The sequence below is a fragment of the Misgurnus anguillicaudatus genome, chromosome 22 (genome assembly GCF_027580225.2).
Source record: "Misgurnus anguillicaudatus chromosome 22, ASM2758022v2, whole genome shotgun sequence".
Lineage (NCBI taxonomy): Eukaryota > Metazoa > Chordata > Actinopteri > Cypriniformes > Cobitidae > Misgurnus > Misgurnus anguillicaudatus.
This window is the reverse complement of record NC_073358.2, coordinates 3,316,925-3,335,879: the sequence shown is the minus strand read 5'-3', so window position 1 is coordinate 3,335,879 and position 18,955 is coordinate 3,316,925. Positions and strand designations below refer to the sequence as shown.

At 37.1% G+C, this 18,955-nt stretch overlaps 3 protein-coding genes across 6 annotated transcripts; 1 reads left to right on the top strand and 2 right to left on the bottom strand.

The window, feature by feature from the left end:
• Positions 1–792: 792 nt before the first annotated feature.
• On the top strand, positions 793–6,893 carry foxr1 (forkhead box R1). The gene is made up of 6 exons (XM_055200388.2): positions 793–1,038; positions 1,120–1,227; positions 3,704–3,927; positions 4,040–4,308; positions 6,375–6,607; positions 6,686–6,893. Exons 1-6 carry the CDS (start codon positions 918–920, stop codon positions 6,712–6,714), a joined length of 984 nt encoding a protein of 327 aa, XP_055056363.1. The 5' UTR covers positions 793–917; the 3' UTR covers positions 6,715–6,893.
• Positions 6,894–8,426: 1,533 nt separating this feature from the next.
• tmem107 (transmembrane protein 107) lies at positions 8,427–10,222 on the bottom strand. 3 transcript variants are annotated; one of them, XM_073860540.1, is made up of 6 exons: positions 10,064–10,222; positions 9,882–9,987; positions 9,738–9,805; positions 9,555–9,655; positions 9,364–9,460; positions 8,427–8,752 (listed from the first exon to the last, which is right to left on the bottom strand). In XM_073860540.1, the coding sequence occupies exons 2-6, from the start codon at positions 9,966–9,968 to the stop codon at positions 8,704–8,706; spliced, it is 402 nt and encodes a 133-aa protein (XP_073716641.1). In that variant the 5' UTR covers positions 9,969–9,987; positions 10,064–10,222; the 3' UTR covers positions 8,427–8,703. The 3 variants fall into 3 exon arrangements, with proteins under 3 accessions (XP_073716641.1, XP_073716642.1, XP_055056370.1); XM_073860541.1 differs by having other exon boundaries at positions 10,101–10,176; XM_055200395.2 differs by having other exon boundaries at positions 9,882–10,171.
• A 969-nt stretch (positions 10,223–11,191) lies between these two features.
• On the bottom strand, positions 11,192–18,795 carry aurkb (aurora kinase B). 2 transcript variants are annotated; one of them, XM_055200389.2, is made up of 9 exons: positions 18,680–18,795; positions 18,381–18,419; positions 18,157–18,220; positions 14,449–14,482; positions 13,826–14,014; positions 13,607–13,745; positions 12,301–12,449; positions 12,050–12,224; positions 11,192–11,904 (listed from the first exon to the last, which is right to left on the bottom strand). In XM_055200389.2, exons 1-9 carry the CDS (start codon positions 18,683–18,685, stop codon positions 11,722–11,724), a joined length of 978 nt encoding a protein of 325 aa, XP_055056364.2. In that variant the 5' UTR covers positions 18,686–18,795; the 3' UTR covers positions 11,192–11,721. The 2 variants fall into 2 exon arrangements, with proteins under 2 accessions (XP_055056364.2, XP_055056366.2); XM_055200391.2 differs by lacking the exon at positions 18,680–18,795 and adding an exon at positions 18,530–18,668.
• Between the last annotated feature and the right edge of the window lie 160 nt (positions 18,796–18,955).

The following is an 18,955-nucleotide window of genomic DNA, read 5'->3' as shown; positions in this document are numbered from 1 at the left end:
TAAAAACAACTTGCACTGACATATCTGTAAATAAATACATCAATGCCCCTTGTTTTGCTTCAAACTGCACACAAGTAATGTTTTTAGACATGTTTGTTAAAACTAGTCATATTTCCTAATTAAACTAAGGCCTAGTCCTTGCTTAAACTAATCCCTGTCCGGGAAACCACACCAGAAAGTGTAAAGTGTAATCCTGACCTGCCATGTTTGAATTAAAAGTTGCCTATAGTAACATTAAAATGTTACAACATAACACAACATTAATGTTACAACTGATTTTATAACATCAAACATTTCGTGTGTTCCAGGCATCATTTAGCCCTATACGAAAATTAACCATGTATTATGTGGTAAAAGTGTTATTTTAAATATAATACATTTTGTAAAAAAATAAAGCTTAATTAATAAATATATTTTTTGAAATTTGAAAATATATTTAGTCTTAACCTTTAAATATTAACATATATTTTATATTTATATATATATATATATATATATATATATATATATATATATATACAAAAATGGATTTACAATGAAAATATATTTTTGTAAACATATATAATCAAAATATTTTTAGTACATGAAATACAGCCATTTTTAAAATATATTTAAAATTATATTATAAAACCATGTTTTTTGTCATACCATGGTTTTACTTCACTAACCATTTTGTTTTTTGTTTTTTTAACTGTAAACAAGTTGAAGTGGGAAATATCTTAACTCCAAATTGTCCGCTAGCTTTATTAAAGCACTCTTGTTTGCTAATAATGAAGCAGGCACTTAATGATTTCCACCTGTCATCATGGCAATATAGCGATTTAGCTCTTTCTTGACCTGACTACGGCATTATTTTGTTGAATAAAAGGAAAACAGGCCTGAAGTAGTTTGTTATACTGAACCACGCACTCGACGAAATGTATTTACATCTTCAATCGAAAAGTAGATTTCACGAGCTTCATTTAACCACAGCTTTGCATGACTGGGATATGAACGAGGAAATCAAATTAACCACGACAACTGATCAGTATTATCAGGGTAAAATCACTTACAAATAACAAAATATGCAGTCGAGTCAGTTTTTCAACATCATGAGAATATGTTGTTGTGGTTTTATAGATGAGAAACGGAGCGATCAGTATTTGGCGCAGTGGCATTACGCGAGAATCTCGAGGAGATCTTTACCAGCGACAGACGCGACGTCACATTACCCAACCAATGAGAAAGGTGCGTCTCATACAGTCCTAAAAAACTATCAAACGTTTAAAAAAATTAAACTATAGCACTATTTCTAACAAACAGTATGAAATGCCTTTATATAAATCAGTTCATTTAAAAGAAACTAGATCCCTGCTTGGGTTATGATTAAGACTGTACGGGAATATAAAAAAAACAAATGTTGCTTGTATTCTTATTATCCTTATATTCTCTAAGGGTTAGGCTATTATTTGATCCTATTAGTATAATATGTGACGTAATTGGTTAAAGTCTCAAAGGGTGGTTTCTCAGACAGGGCTGCCTTAATTTAAAGGTGCCAAAGAATGCATTTAAATAATGTTAACTCATTCCCCGCCAGCCTTTTTTTTATAAGTTGCCTGCCAGCATTTTTTGTAATTTTCACAAAATGCCTTTCAGGAAAATGTTCTTCTATAAATATATAAACATAAAAATGTATCAAATGAAAGAACAGACCCTCTGCTTTCAAACAAACAAATGAAAAAAAATCATCCCATCTTCATTTGTTCTCTTTTATCACCTCTCAAATATGTGTAGGTTTCTTCAAAAATACAAAAATTTGAGCAAAAAGCTAAAATAATTGCATTTTTGTAAAGGAATTTTGTTAGAGACCAGATTCCGATTGATTATCAAAACATACACGGAGTTCAAAATTAATAAAATGTATTTTTGCTTCAGTTTTTTATAAATTAGGCCATCTAGTGGATTATAGCAGAAGAACAAATTACCGTAAAAATGCGTCAGGAAAGCATCAGTTTTCTCTTAATTGATGAGATAACTTGTCAATGGCTTGGAAAGAGTTAAATTGTTCTCTGATATCTACATAGAAGGTTTGTGGCTTTATTAAGAGCAAAAATGATCTAGGGACAGTTTTACATGTCCTTTCCAATCCTAGGATTTGCCTTTAGTATGAAATGATCTATTATTACCTTATTTGAAAGGGTCATGAATAATAATGTTGAGCTCTGCTCTGATTGGCTGTTTCTCAGAGCAGTTCAGTTCAGTAGCTCTGTGTGTGTGTAAACAGACCTTATGTTTGAGCTTGTATCAGTCAGATTTTGAGGAACAACCAATTGTTTGGAGATTGTTAATGGACGTTTCTGAGTGGTAAGTTTGTGTTTTTTCAGTATGGACCTGCAAAACGTGATCGTAACATCAATAGTAGACCTTTAGGTTAAATGTCAGCATAGAACTAACTCACAACTTTGTATTTAGCATTTTAACAACTTTGTACTTCATTTATTGTTGGGGCATACATCTCGACTGTAACGTCACAGTTGGTGTTATGTTGAGATTGGTCTGTTTATATCTTTTGCATGCACAAGGTTTACATAAGAATGAGGAAACAACAGCGTTTGTGTCTCACGATATGTCATGTGTGTGTATATATATATATGTTAACATACAGACCTCTTATTATTCATCTATGCCTGTAAATACAGTTATACATTCTATGGCACCTTTAAAAACATCTTGCATTGACACATCTCTATATATATCAGTGCCATTGTTTTGCATGCACACCAGTAATGTTTTTTTTTGTTAGCTATTTTGTAAAAACTACTTAAATGTCCTAACATAACTACTAAGGTATAGTCCTGGATTAATCTAAACCCTGTTCAGGAAACTGACCCTTTATCTAATTATGATATTCGGAGCACCAGTCACCAATTTCAATCTTTGACGGACCTTACTCAAGTCAATATTAAAGATATCAAGGTTATATTTACATTATATAAGATGATTCTGGGGCAGTTAACCGGACGGAGTTAAGTTTAAGCCAGGACTAGGCCTAGTTATAAGGAGACTTAGAGAGTCCTTACTAAAAACATTACTGCTGTGCATTTTGAGACGAACAATGGCACCAGTATTGGGGAAAGTTATTATTAAAAGTAATGCATTACAATATTAAGTTACTCCCAAAAAAGTAACTAATTGCGTTACTTAGTTACTTTTCATGGAAAGTAATGCTTACGTTACTTGCATGACTTTTTTAAAAAAAAGTAACTCAAATATTTATGTGTACATTGAAAAATAATGCGTTACTTCAGAAAATCAATACCATTACGTAATGCACGTCACTTGTAATGCGCCACCCCCAACACTGAATGGCACTGATATATGTTATGTTGGTGCAAGCTATTTAAGTTAGGACAACTCAAACATACTACTATAGTTTGGTACAAGGCTCAAGTCCCGCCCTTTTTTTTGTAGTAAAAAAAAAACGTTAGCTGATGAATAATTTCTTAAAATATCCTGCAAAAACAGTGAACCCATAATTAATGTAATAAACGACTCATAAGGTTACTCTGCTATTAAACACAGTGGTAAAGTTGAAAAATCCTACATCTGTTTAAAATCACATTGAGACCAGCAAAGTTAAGACAAACGTTTATTATAAAAGGACTCCTTAGTGAAATGTTAAAGTGCATTTCAAATGTGCTCTTCTGCCTCTTTTCTTCTAAAGAGCCTGAAATTCAACCTAACCTGTGGTTGATGGTGAACCCTAGTTTAGCCTGTGCTATAAAGTATCCTGACAGTTATCCAAAAGCACCAACACCCCCAAAACCGACTACTACGCTAAGATCCACCACACCTGTTCTACATCAAAGTTTGCACCCAGTGATGCTGCCTGATGAGACCTGTCTGAATGAGTCAGTACACGACACCTCCCTATCCAGCGAGTATCAGGTATGACTAAAGGATTATCCCTGTTATGCATTGTTCAAAATATGCTAAGCAAACGTAGTTGAGCTGGGATGAGCTGATCTGTGACTGCAGTTATCCGTTTTCTTTCACCCAGTTAACGGATGAAGACGATGCTTCCTCTGTAGACGTGCCCATTTGCCGTAAGGTGAGAGGTACACGTCGGGGCAGGGCACCCAAAGGCACCACTCGCAAGATTGGTCTTATGCAGAACAGAAGACTTCAGAGAGCCCTGCAGGACAGCGTAAATCTGAAAAGTGGGGCATGGCCGAGGCCACCTGTTAACTACTGCATCCTTATTGCCATGGCACTCAGCAGCAGTCGTACCGGGAGTCTTAACGTACAGCAGATCTACAACTTCACCAGGTCCTTAAGCTCAAATGTATATATTTATTAGCAGTGTGTTGGGTATTTAAACAAAAGGGTCACGTGTAAAGACTAGAATATCATTTGCTGGGGGCCCTTTTTATTTGGGGCAGTAAACAACCACTCCAAATACATCTTCAAGTACACCAAACAATGCCATAGAACAGTGGTTCTCAAACTTTTTCAGCGTGAGGCCCCCTTTGTGTACGGTGCATTCCTTTGCGGCCCCCCAAAGAAAATTTTAGACAAATTTGTTCTAAAAACGTAACATTTTAATTAAACAGTAGTCCTGTTGGTTAATAGGCTTATTTTTTTTTAGGTTAAATTACACAGAATACATGATAAATTAATGTATTTTAAAAATGTCATAAAACTGGGGCCCCCCTGGCACCATCTCGCGGCCCCAGTTTGAGAACCACTGCCATAGAAGATCTCTTTTTTTGGCTGTGTGCCCGACTGAAAAAATAGCTGAAACCAGCATAAGCTGGTATCCCGGCTTGGTATTAGCTGGTTTTGTTGATGTAGCAAGCTGGTCTAGCTGTATTGTGGTCACTTTTTAGCTGGATGTTTCAATAGTTCCAGAAAAAAAAACACAGGCCAAAAGTTGGGAACGGTGTTGGGGGTAACGCATTACAAGTAATGTGCATTATGTAATAATATTACTTTCTGAAGTAACGAGTAAAGTAACGCATTACTTTATAAATGTACACATTAATATTTGAGTTACTTTTTTTAAAAAGTAATGCGAGTTACTTTTCAGTTTAATTAATTAAATTTAAAAATCAAAATGTACTGAATTAAACTGAACATATTAATGTAGAATTGCGCACTCTGTGTGCCTGAGCAGGAACCATTTGAAACAGAAACTGAGATAGCAGGCCAGAGCTTGACATTTTAGCGATCTTAAAAAATACCTGCAAGGTCTGAAAGAGATCAAGCCTCAGCCAAGTAAGAAAAAGTAACGCAAAAGTAACTTAAAAGTAATGTAAGCATTACCTTCCATGAAAAGTAACTAAGTAACGCAATTAGTTACTTTTTTCGGAGTAACTTAAAGGATTAGTCCATTTTCTTAAAAAGAAAATCTGATAATTTACTCACCACCACGCCATCCAAAACGTCGATGTCTTTCTTTGTTCAGTCGAGAAGAAATTATGTTATTTGAGGAAAACATTCCAGGATTTTTCTCATTTTAATGGACTTTAATGGACCCCAACACTTACCAGTTTTAATGCAGTTTCAAATTGCAGTTTCAAAGGACACAAAACGATTTCAAACGAAGCATAAGGGTCTTATCTAGCGAAACGATTGTCATTTTTGACAAGAAAATAAAAAATATGCACTTTTAAACCACAACTTCTCTTCTTCCTCCGGCTGTGTGACGCGCCAGCGCGACCTCATGTAATTGCATAATGAAGTCGAAAGGTCACGTGTTGCATATGAAACGCACATTTGCGAACCATTTTAAACAGTAAACTGACACAAAGACATTAATTAGCATCATTCCACATACAACAACGTCGGAACGGTCCTCTTTCTCCACACTTGTAAACACTGTGGCGTAGTTTTTGCATACGTCATCCGTGACCTCTTGACTGATGATGTATTGCGTGAGGTCGCGCTGGCGCGCCACAAGACCGCCGTAACACGAGAAGTTTGTGGTTTAAAAGAGCATATTTTTTATTTTTCTTGCCAAAAATGACAATCGTTTCGCTAGATAAGACCCTTATACCTCGTATAGATTGTTTAGAGTTCTTTGAAACTGCGATTTTAAACTGCATTAAAACTGTTAAGTGTTGGGGTCCATTAAAATGAGAAAAATCTTGGAATGTTTTCCTCAAAAAACATAATTTCTTCTCGACTGAACAAAGAAATACCTCAACATTTTGGATGACATGAAGTGTGAGTATTAAATTATCTGGATTTTTTTTTTAAGAAAATTGACTCATCCTTTAATATTGTAATGCACTACTTTTAAAAGTACCTATCCCCGACACTGTTAGGGAATGCCATTTAAAGCCATTGTTTTAATAATTTGACTGACTTTAACTTCTTTTCTCTGTCTCTAGAGAGCACTTCCCATTTTTCATCACCGCTCCAGATGGATGGAAAAACACAATCCGCCATAACCTGTGTTTCAGTAACAGTTTTAAAAAGACCCCACAGCAGGTATCTGGGGATGGGAAGAGGAAGTCTTGTCTGTGGCATCTCACCTTGGATGGCCGACAGAGACTCAAGGACGAGATTCACACGCTTACAGCGGATTCCTTCAGAATGCTAAAGAGGAGCATGAACTATCCAGGTGAGGCCTTCAATATAAAAGGTAAATTGGTACTATATGTAAAAATGTTTACTTTGGATTATGTGCCTTTTTTTACAGATATGATTAAAGCGTTGTTACATCTGTGATTCTGTTGACCTCTGACTTGTATCGGGCTGGACAAGTGAACCTTCTCGAATTTGTTTTCCACTCTATAAACTTGTAAATGCACTTTTTTTTTCATAATGTTATCTTCTTGTTGTACGTTTTCTTTACTTAAACACTTTCTTTTTCTTTGCATAAAATCTAAATAAAATGCATCAAAGTATTATTGTCGTTTTCTGTCCCAACCACAAGAGGGCAGCATAGCATAACTGTGTTTGTTGCTTTACTGTTAGGAAAAATGACATGACTGGTAATATTTTCAATCAAATACAGTCTTGTTCTCTGGTTTAGCGAGTATACTGTTGTCAGTGTTTAGCAAGTCATAATACATGAGCTTTCACTACAGAGATATTTAAGTTCATTCTGAAAGGGGACATGTATGAAAATTTGACTTTCCATGTTTAAGTGCTATAATTGGGTTCCCAATGTTTATATCAACCTAGAAAATGTGATAAAGAACAAACTAGTAACTTAGTTTTGGTAAACCATTCTCTGCAAGCAAGTGAAAAAAATAGGTCTTTGAAATCTAGCTCCCCTTGTGATGTCAGAAGGGGATAATTCCGCACTGCCATTTAGGAGAGAGAGAAAAAATAATTGACAGCACAGTTGAGTTTCAATTTCAACAAACCACCATCATGTCAATTAGTGTTTGCATTTCATCAGCTCATTTGCATTTAACTCTATGTTTGGGGTCAAATTGACTAAATATGCTAATTGTATTTTTTAACCCTTAAACCTACTTCTTGCATTTTTTTTCTTGATACTTTTTAACTTTTAGTCACTTTGGATAAGTGTCTGCCAAGTATATAAAATGTACATAAAGTAAAGTTCCTGTAAAACTGATCTAATGAGTGTTTTTTTACTGTCAATATGTGGAAAAACTGGTTAAACTGTTCTATATATACACTTAATTTATGTGCTACAAAAGATACTACAAAAATGAATCTATTAAATAAACAATGTATGTATATAAAAAAGAAAGTTATGTTTTTTTCCCTAAAATGTTATATTAAATTTGAAGTTATTTAGCATATATTAAACTATGGGGTCAATTTGACCCCAAACATTAAAAGTTGCTAAAATTTGAACATAACAGGAGGGTTAAAAGGACACATTTTTGCTCGCACCTACAAAGTGTCAATTTTAACATGTTATAATAAATTATCTGTGGGGTATTTTGAGCAAAAACTTCCCATGTGCACTCTGGGGACATCAAAGATTTGTTTACATCTTAGGCCTAGTCCACACCGACACAGATATTTTTATAACCAGAGTTTTTCCTCCTGCATTTAAAAATAAAATCCCGTCCACACATGCTCGGTTTAAAAGAAATCTCTGCTTACATGAAAATGCAAAAACATGCTATCACGCGCTGTCAAGAGTATGCCACACCAGCAGGCGGTGCTATAACCCTAATCGTAAAGCCACGTTGGCCAATCAGAACCCTTAATCAGAAGCAAAAATCCCGGTTTTACTGTCTACACCACAACACTGACACCGATGTTTATGAAAATCCTCACCCTGGAAGGGGTTTTCAAAAATGTTCGGTTTCAGTGACCTGATACTGCGTTTCTGTGTGGAAAAACAGCCGAACCGCGTAAAAAAAGTCACGGTTATAAAAATACCCGTGTCCGTGTGGACTAGGCCTTAAAGTCTCATACAGTATGTTTCCTTTAACCAAAATGTATTCTGAATGTTAAATTTTACTGTTTATTTCTCAGAGCTAATGAGAAGCCTATTTCCCTATGCCCCATTTACAGGCCACCCAAGTTCTGTAGTGTCCTGCAATGGTGCAAAAACGCTGTGATACATATTACCATTCCTAAATGTAGGAAAGCATGCAACATGCATTTCCTATATTGCTCTAACAATCCTTAAATCAGAAGATTTATTCAAGATCACTGAATTTCTTATGATTCAAAAGAATCAGTCTCTTTTTCAGGAATCTTCAAGGGTCGGTGATGAAGACTTTTTTACTTCCGTGAAATGAGTAGCACCAACTCCAAAACTGCTGGAACCACACTGTGACAGACAGACAGACAATATTCAATCTCCTTCAACATTAAAGGAGACACATCATGAAAATCTGACTTTTTCCATGTTTAAGTGCTATAATTGGGTCCCCAGTGCTTCTATCAACTTAGCAAATGTAAAAAATAACAACCCAGTAACTTAGTTTTGGTAAACCATTCTCATTGGTCATTGAAATTTGGCCCCTTGTGATGTCAGAAGGGGATAATACCGCCCCTTAATCTGCACTATCCAACCATGGCACTGCCATTTAGTGCAGAGATTAGCTCATTTGCATTTTAAAGTACACACCCAAAAACAGCGCATTTTTGCTCACAGTTTGAAAGTGTCAATTTTAAGATGTTATAATAAATGATCTGTGGGGTATTTTGAGCTAAAACTTCACATACATACTCTGGGGACACCAAAGATTTATTTGACACCTTAAAAAAGTCTTGTGAAATGTCCCCTTTAATACTCATGTGCTTCAACTACTGTCAAATATTTACTTGCATTTTCATTTTGGCAGCTTTTTAAGTTACTAAAGAAAATAAATCTCATGAAATACAGCTTCTTTATAACCTATAAAATCGCAACTATAATACAAATGCACAAACACAGACCTGCATAGACTGAATATGATCCAGATCGTCCAGCAGGGCCACTGCTGAAACACAAACAGAGACAAACTGACCGATGCGCTGGAATGAGCGACCAGAGCTGATGAGATGTTCAGAAAAACACTGGAGATATACTGAAATATTTATGTTGTTTCTATCATCTGCTATTCTTGATTATGCAAGTTTAAGGATACACAGAAGGCTCTGATTACTGTTAAACATTGAGACTCCAGAGAAGAATCCAGCCAATTCAACAGCAAGCAAACCCAGAGTTACAGACAGAGCCACAACAAGCCTGACAGAGGGACAGATCACAATCATCACATTACATTTGCCAATAAACCTCCCATATAGAAAGGATTTGTGCGTATATCTACCGCGTATCTTCTGCCTTGAACTGTTCTTCAGTAAACTCCAGTGGTAGACACGACTGAACATTATTCTCCTGTAAAACAGAAAATCATGATACACTGATATCTGCATATCCCGTTATAGCAGCTGTGAGGTGAGTGACGTCTTACCCGCGACCAGAATATAGTGATGATGATGACCAGGTGCGCGCTCAGCGTGAGGAAGCGCGCAGGCACGAGATTCTTCAATGCAGACATTCCACTTTAACCCACAGACCTGTGAACAAACCGTGTCGTTCATCTATCGCCTTATGGGTGTGTATTCATGTCGCTAATCTCTTAAAACGTTATACCTGTCGTTATCAACCTTAAAAACAGTGATATATTTACACTCGTGCCCAGAAAGTGACGCGCACTTCCCCGTTACTACAGCAACAGCTTCCTCACTACGCTACCGCACGAGCTGCGCGGCACTGATATCGCCCCCTGCCGGCGAGGAAACACACAGCGGCAATCACGAGAATGAAATCTAGGCCAAGCCACGACTGACTTTTGGATTAAACAAAGACCAATGTAAAAAATACTTCAAACTGTGCATGAAACAGTCCTGCAGTATAAAGTATTTAATGTGTTTTTTTTGCTAAAGTATTTAATGCGTCATCACGTTAAAAGGTCACGGATGACGTATGCGAAACTACCACTTCAGTGCGTGGAGAAAGAGGATAGTTCTGACTTTGTTGTATGTGGAATGATGCAAATTAATGTCTTTGTTGTATGTGGAATGATGCAAATTAATGTCTTTGTTGTATGTGGAATGATGCTAATTAATGTCTTTGTCAGTTTATTGTTTAAAACGATGTGCAAATGTGCGTTTCATATATGTAACGTGTGATCTTTCCGCGTGCTTACACAATTACGCGAGGTCGCGCTTGCGCATCACACAGCTAGTGCAAGACGAGAAGTTGTGGTTTAAAAGTGCAACTTTTTATTTTCTTGCCAAAAATGACAACCTTTTCTAGCGAAACGACCCTTATGCATCGATTAGGATCATTTAGAGCCATTGAAAGCTGCGTTGAACCTGCAATTTTAAACTGCACTGAAAATGTAAACTGTTGAGGTCCAATAAAGTCTATAAAAATGAGAAAAATCCTGAAATACTTTCCTCAAAAAAAGTAATTACTTTTTGACTAAACAAAGAAAGACAAACATTTTGGATGACATCGGGGTGAGAAAATTATCTGGATTTTTTAAGAGAATGAATTAATCTTTTAATAACAAAATAATAGGTAAATCTGTCTGGCTAAATCCAACTTAAAGTTTCAAATCGAAATAAAATAGGGGGAATCAACGTAATCGTCGGCTTCCGAAAAAGATTTTAATTTTTGACATGGCCTTAGTTGATATTTAAGTTATATTTTCACAAAATATTCTTTACATTATGTAGAATGTGATAAAAACACAAACAATATTGTAATAATGACCAGGATTTAAATAAGTATTTATGGAAAATAGTATCAACAGTAGTAAACTTGTAAAGCACAAAGCAATAATCATTACCATAATAAACCAAAAGCATATTACTGCTTAAAAAGAGCATTTATGAAACATCCCAAAATAAAAATTTCATCAGGTACATCTGACTTTGAATACAGCAGTTTGTAAATCAAATGTCACAGCACAAAACATATTTAAAACCTTTTATGTTTCTAAGCATAAACACATTTACAAGCAAAAGGATACAGAAAGACAGAAAAAACACAAATACCGACAGAACAGGAACTACAGACATCTACAACTTTAAAAGGAGCATAAAGGTGAAAAATAATACATTTAATACATAAGTTTGTTTGTTTATATCAAACATCCCAGTCAGGATGCCAATCAAGCAGCATCATTAAATAACCGACACCACCTCGTGTTGAACAGACAGAGGATGAAGCCCTAAAGCAGGTGTTTCTGACACTTATAGATGCAGAATTCTCTCTCGTGATCAGCAGATTCTGAACTGAAATCAGTGATGTGAGGCGGCCTGTGGGTTACAGACTGGGGGCAGAACTCGGCGAGAGTTTGCTTTCACCCACGGATGCTCCATTACGTTTCTGAGCGGCATACGCATGGTGGGACTGTGACGGAGCAGCTTAGATATCAGATCTCGAGCACCATCTGACACTACTTTAGGAAACTGAAGATCCACCTGTAAAAAAAACATGATGCATTCATTTTTAGGATTTAAATTCTAAACCTCCCCTTATTTTACCTGGAATATGAATGCATCAAGTAAAAATAATATTTTATACACAAAATCATTGCAAAGCATCACAAAACAGAATCACACAGACCTTAGTAATTCGCTTGTATGTTTCAGTGTGGCTGGCCGTCTCAAACGGTGGGTTTCCAACTAAACACTCGTAACACAGCACACCGATGCACCACAGGTCCACCTTTTCATCATGAGTGTGACCCTCGATCATCTCAGGTGGCAGATAGTCCAGCGTGCCACACATGGTGCGACGTCTAATGGATAACACAGGCTTACAGTGAGCACTTTACTAGTCGTAAAGCATTTGACTAATAAGATGACGTTATATACCTTAGTGATGGCGCATGGACAGACCAACCGAAGTCTGCGATTTTAAGTTCTCCTCTGAAGCCCAGCAACAGGTTCTCTGGTTTAATATCTCTGTGAATTACTTTCTTCTCATGACAGTACTGAAGAGCATCAGCTATTTCCTCCATGTACTGCAGACAACATTGACAAAGGAACCATAATGATAAATCCAATACTTGGTCATCACCCAAAAAATTTTATTCTTCTATAATTTATAAAAATATATTTTCTATTCAACATGCTAAAGAAACTCAAACAGGGTTAACGAGAACAACATGGGGGTAAGCACACAGTTAAAGGAATAGTCAATTTTCTTAAAAAAAAAAATCCAGATAATTTACTCACCACCATGTCATACAAAATGTTGAGGTCTTTCTTTGTTCAGTCGAGAAGAAATTCTGTTTTTTGAAGAAAACATTCCAGGATTTTTCTCATTTTAATGGACTTTAATGGACCCCAACACTTAACAGTTTAAAATCGCAATTTCAAAGAACTCTAAACGATCCCAAACGAGGCATAAGGGTCTTATCTAGATAAATATGCACTTTTAAACCACAACTTCTAGTCTATCTCCGGTCCTCCTGTGACACACCAGCGCGACCTCACGCAATACGTCATCACGTGAAGAGGTCACGGATGACGTATGCGAAACTATGCATCAGTGTTTACAAGTGTGGAGAAAGGGGACCATTCCGACATTGTTGTATGTTGAATGATACTAATTAATGTCTTTGTGTCAGTTTGTTGTTTAAAATGGTCCGCAAATGTGCGTTTCATACATGTAACACGTGACCTTCCCACGGCATTACGCAATTACGTGAGGTCGCTGGCGCGTCACAGGACCGGAGATAGATGAGAAGTTGTGGTTTAAAAGTTCATATTTTTTATTTTTCTTGTCAAAAATGACAATCGTTTCACTAGATAAGACCCTTATGCCTCGGTTGGGATCGTTTAGAGTCCTTTGAAACTGCAATTTTAAACTGCATTAAAACTGTTAAGTGTTGGGGTCCATTAAAATGGAATGTTTTCCTAAATTATCTGGATCTTTTTTAAGAAAATGGACTGGAACTCAATGGGTACCATTAAAGGGTTATAGTAAAAAATAATACTATGGAAGTCAATAGGTAGTGTCAACTGCATGCTTACCACCATTTATCAAAATAAACTCATACAAGTTTAGAAATGTAAATGGTAAATGACATTAGAATTTTCATTTTTGGATGAGCAACCCCCTTTAACTTTACAAAAGAGACATTTGTGACATCACACGTGCGTTTAGATCACTCACAGTAGCTGTGCGCTGGTCATCGAAACGTCCACAACGCTGAAGCTCCTTATACATCTCTCCACGTGGAGCGTACTCCAAAATCAGAAACACCCGAGAGGAGTCGTGGAAATAGTTATAGAAGTGCAGAATATTTGGATGCCTGTTGACACAGATTTTTATGAATCAGTTTGAGTTGCTTAAAAACAGGACGATAAGCAGCTTCTGAAGAGGATTACATACCTGAGATGAGACTGGATCTCAATTTCTCTTCTTAACTGATGTTCTACACCTTCTTTCTCCATTTGAGATTTAAACAGAACCTTTAAAGCCACGATCACCTTCAGCTTCCGCTCTCGTGCCAAGTACACATTCCCAAACTTTCCCTTTCCCAGTGGACGGCCGATGTCGAAGTCTTTAATGGTGAATTTTCTGCATGAAGGAGAATAGAGATTATCAAATAAACTTTGTCCCCATATCTAGAGCATTAAATCTGAACCATTACATTTATATATTCCTGTGGTCTTGGACAAAGAGAAGGACTATTAATTCCAACAGGGTCATACATGTAAAAAAAAAATCCATTCGCAAGCTGCCATGTTACAAGTTCCGATGTTCACACAAGACATTTCACGAGTTATGAGAATTAGCATATTTGGGGTGCTGTCTGAGGAAAGAGCTCCATGCTCAAATTTTAGTCTGAACCCAGAGTACTCCCCACTCCTTAACTGGGACAGCATCTGAGGGTGAGGTGATGGGGTGAAGGAGGGATGCTGCAGGACGAAGGATGGGTATATAGACCTATTCAAACTGAAAACCCTGTTCCCCTGAACTTAGTTTAAAAAATGTATTTGAAAAAAACTTACTTTGAGTTGGACTTGACTGGAACTCTCCCAGGACCTAAAACAAATGCAAATCATTCAACATCAGCTTCTGCACAAACTTCAATATCAACTAAAAACTCAAGCAACATGGCTATATTGTCCATTGTCAGAAGAAAAACTAGAGGCCGACTGATTTATTGTTTCTACGTTTTAATCCGCCTCTTTTGTCCACTTGATTCGAGCGCTTACGCCCAGAATACTTTGAGGGGATGGTCTATGGGCCAATTGCTAAAACACGAGTACCATTTAAACAAACATGCACTAATATTACGCTTCTTGCGTTGGTACTAAACATTCATCAATTGCTCTGAAACATCTGGCATGTTGGCATAAGTTCAAAAAAAGAAAAACAAAAAATGTGAATTAGGTGCGTTTACATTAAGTTGTTTGAGTGAATGACTGTGGTATTGTAAAGCTAAAAACCACAGTAAATAAAAAAAGGAACGCTTTGAAAATGGAGACATGACTGCATTTAGTTACGATTGGGCAAGTTATAAATTTACTAGCTGTGCAGCTTGTAATTGCCAAACTGAATGCTGTGCACAGAAGAACACAGATTTTTTGAGGCTGTTTACACTTGGCACCAAGATGTGTTTTCATCGATCGGATCACAAGTGGACGAGAGAGACACATTACGTTTACACCTGGTATTTAAATCCGTCTCTTTTGTCCACTTTCGACCGCTTCTGTGCTGAATACTATGAGGGGGTGGTCTGTGAGACGGTGGGCGAGTCTCTCTGCTGTCATTCAAACCCGAGCGGGAGTAATTATGAGTTTATATGGATGCAAACTAATATAATGTCGGAGTGCACTGCTTGTTTAGCAAGTAAACATGCTGCACAGTGTTTTGTACATGAGTATGTAAGAGCTTTCTTTGAATTTTCAGCGCAATTGATGAAATAGGATCGCGCAACTTTCACACGCTTTCAAAACGAAACTACGGAGATCAGCCGCTCAGTTTTATCAATGAAAGGCTAAAAATAGCGCTGTTCACCGAATGTTCATGCCAGAAGTAAAAAAAGACGTAAAACTTGTGTTTAATACCTCAGATTAGATAAATGGGTGGAGAGAAGGCGGTCGCGTGTGGCTGTTCGAACGCATTCAACCACATGTGCGTTCCGCAACTCCAAAGCGATCCGATCGAAAGTGGTTTCGACCACCTCTGGATGTGGTTGAAAGTGGTCGAAAGTGGACGAGCTCAAAACGTTTTGAACACCGTTTACACCTGGCATTAACGTCGTCCACTTGTGATCCGATCGACGAAAACACATGTTAATGCCAAGTGTAAACAGCCTCTTTGATGCAGGCACTAGTAGCAAGGGCATTACGATGACTTCTAGCCCCATATATGGTGAAGTCATGTGTTCAGTACGTCAAAAATTATTCTGCAAATGCGTTTCCATCTCCCATTATTTGCATTTACTCCAGAACATAAACCACCTCAAGTGAGCATAAAAAAACATTTTTTATTTTTATTTGAAATTTGGTGTTTCCATCACTTCTTGCGTGTTACCTTAAAATAGGCATAAAATCGGTGTGATGAAAACACATCTACTGACTGAGGTTACTTTACTGATTTTAAGATGTAAAATAAAACGTTGGTGTCCCCAGAGTATGAATGTGAAGTTCTAGCTCAAAATCCCATATAGATAATTTATTATAACATGTTAAAGGGACACTCCACTTTTTTGAAAATGGGCTCATTTTCCAACCCCCCTAGATTCCGTTTTGGAATCCATTCAGTCGATCTCCAGGTCTGGAGGTACCACTTTTAGCATAGCTTAGCATAATCCATTTTATTTGATTAGACCACCAGCATCGTGCTCAAAAATAACCCGAGAGTTTTGATATTTTTCCTATTTAAAACTTGACTCTTTGGTAGTTCATACCAGCAAACTCAGAAGGGCTGAAAAAGGTGACACATTGTATACCCCCGGGCATACATTAAGCGCTGTACAAAGATTAAAAGTGCACGCATTGAAAAAAGATAGGCATGTATTAATTAAGTTGAGGTAAGAACATAGTAAAATATTAAAAAACGGTGGTGTTTTCCTTTAAGGCTAACTCCGACTGGATTAGTCAACTGCCAGAGCAGGGGCCTTATTTATAAAATGCTGCGTAGAAACCAGCGTACATTTGATCTTACGATCATTTATCAAAAAACGCGTACGTGTGATTCACAAAACAAACGCATGCACAGAAAACGCGCATACTCCTTTCTTTCAGATGTGAAATCTATAAATCGCAAATTATTTTGAACTAGTATGCATCTGAACAGTTACAGATTTCTGCCTTTAAACGATGCCTAATAATAGCCATTTACATATAAAAGAGTGCATGTTAATGTTTAAACCCTTTATGAGCAGCAAGAATGGCTTATATTTTCAAAAACCTGCAGCAATCGGACAAGCAAAAGTGCCCCAAAACTAACGTCAGTGTCCATTAAAGTATCGCCACAGAATTTATCCTCCTTAAACGGCCTCTGGTGGGTAGCGTCAGCGTGAAAAGTTTAATTCATCCGCGGAAAAGCTGATGCAGCCAAGGCCTTTTTAGAGAAGCTGCTGGCAACGCGAAGACCCGCCCTTCACCTAACCCCATTTGTTCAGGTCCCATCCATTGACCAATCGGCTATCCTAACCTTAACCACGCTGTGATGACCTCGCGTGATGACCAAAGAGCTTTTATTGTTTTTGTGAAGCAGACCGCAGTAGGTTTTTGAAACTCCCGTTTATGGGAAGTTGAGACCCCCCCAAAAAGCTCTTCGGATCTACATGATTCACGTGGATGACCTTTTTCCAATTCAAAACGGCGCTTTTCACCGAAAAGCAACTAGTTTGCAGGTATGGTAGTTACATTGTGTACTAAGACCGACAGAAAAATAAAAGTTGTGACTTTCTAGGCAGATATGGCTAGGAGCTATACTCTCATTCAAGGACTTTGCTGCTGTAACATGGCTGCAGCAGGCGTAGTGATATTATGCACTGGCCTAAAATAGTCCCTTGCTAATAAAAATTACCAAGGTGTCTATTTTCGGGCCATTTTTGAGTGTGATGCTAATGGTCTAACCAGATCCAATGAATAATGCTAAACTATGCTAAAAGTGGTACTGCCAGACCCAGAGATCAGCTGAATGGATTCCAAAACGGTAAAAGTCAAATGTTTAACTCTAGGGAAACTGGAAAATGAGCATATTTAAAAAAAAAAAAAGGAGTGTTCCTTTAAAATGGACACTTGATAGGTGTGAGCAAAAATTAGCTGTTTTTGGGCGTGTACTTTTAAATGCAAATGAGCTGATCTCTGCACTAAATTGCAGTGCCGTAGCTGGATAATGCAGATTAAGGGGCGGTATTATCCCCTTCTGACATCACAAAGAGATCAAAATTTCAACGGCCTATTTTTTCACATGCTTGCAAAGAATGGTTTACAAAAACTTACTAAGTTACTGGGTTGATCTTTATCACATTTTCTAAGTTAACAGAAGCTATAGGTACCCAACATAGCACTTTAACATGAAAAAGATAGATTTTCATGATATGTCCCCTTTAATATCTGTATCGGCCCCCAAAAAAACTATATCGGTCGGGCTCTAATAATCAGCGTTTTGTCTACTTGAAACGTCCTTTGCAAATCCGAGTTTGTTAATATATTTTAGTGCAACAGGTGATGTGTTTATACGTGGAGATGTTTTACCTGTAATGGTGTGCGTGTCTGCAGACAAATTCATCCCAACTCGAAGCTGACCAAGGCTTGCTTGCTAAACAACAGCATAAACACACCATCACTACCAATACTATGAACCACATTTTTATCACCACAGAGTGTGATATATTTAAAACTACACTAAGTTAGCTTGATGTAACCCTTTCAAAAAAGTGAAATTAATTAAAATAAATGACAATAGAAGGTTAACTTACCTGCGTGTGACCAGCTTGCGGTTGCATGTTTTCTTTATTCTGATGAAAAATGTCATAAACATTAGTTACTTAAAAAAACGTAGCCAACTGAATACTAACACAGTTAAACACAAAACTAGTCGTTATAAGAGTAAAACATAAATACTAACGTTAACTCAATCGGTGTACAGACATGAGGGCGACGTTCAAGCGATGTTTATATAAGTTAGTATCTTACGCTACACTAACACAACATTTGTTTTACACATTAATATATACGTATACATTTTCTCAGGATGATTAATATTGGATTATTTTACCTGCATGACGATAAATATTATATTCCACACACCCTAGGTTTATTCTTCCGTTTCGCTCCAACCGCCTGGATTTAAAATGAAAACCCTTCTCTATTATTGGCCCAACCGCATCATAGCGCTCGCTGATTGGCCCAAGAATACGAAGACTGGTTGGCTGAGCACTTGTCAATCACTGAGGCTCCTCCCTGTTATATTCGCGCATGCGCTTTGACTCCAAATAATGATCGGAGCTCCTTTTTTTTGTTGTTGTTGTCATTACATACTTGCATCAAAATG

What these genes read in the sequence shown, in the direction of transcription:
- foxr1 (XM_055200388.2), top strand. Translation starts at nt 918, where the DNA reads ATGTATTTACATCTTCAATCGAAAAGTAGATTTCACGAGCTTCATTTA. An exon ending in TTACCCAACCAATGAGAAAG is followed by an intron (nt 1,228 to 3,703) that starts GTGCGTCTCATA and finishes TTTCTTCTAAAG; the next exon opens with AGCCTGAAATTCAACCTAAC. An exon ending in CCCTATCCAGCGAGTATCAG is followed by an intron (nt 3,928 to 4,039) that starts GTATGACTAAAG and finishes TCTTTCACCCAG; the next exon opens with TTAACGGATGAAGACGATGC.
- tmem107 (XM_073860540.1), bottom strand. Translation starts at nt 9,968, where the DNA reads ATGTCTGCATTGAAGAATCTCGTGCCTGCGCGCTTCCTCACGCTGAGC. An exon ending in CAGTAATCAGAGCCTTCTGT is followed by an intron (nt 9,461 to 9,554) that starts GTATCCTTAAAC and finishes ACATCTCATCAG; the next exon opens with CTCTGGTCGCTCATTCCAGC. An exon ending in ATCATATTCAGTCTATGCAG is followed by an intron (nt 8,753 to 9,363) that starts GTCTGTGTTTGT and finishes TGTCTGTCACAG; the next exon opens with TGTGGTTCCAGCAGTTTTGG.
- aurkb (XM_055200389.2), bottom strand. An exon ending in CGCAAGCTGGTCACACGCAG is followed by an intron (nt 18,221 to 18,380) that starts GTAAGTTAACCT and finishes GCTGTTGTTTAG; the next exon opens with CAAGCAAGCCTTGGTCAGCT. An exon ending in CATACAAGCGAATTACTAAG is followed by an intron (nt 11,905 to 12,049) that starts GTCTGTGTGATT and finishes TTTTTTTTACAG; the next exon opens with GTGGATCTTCAGTTTCCTAA.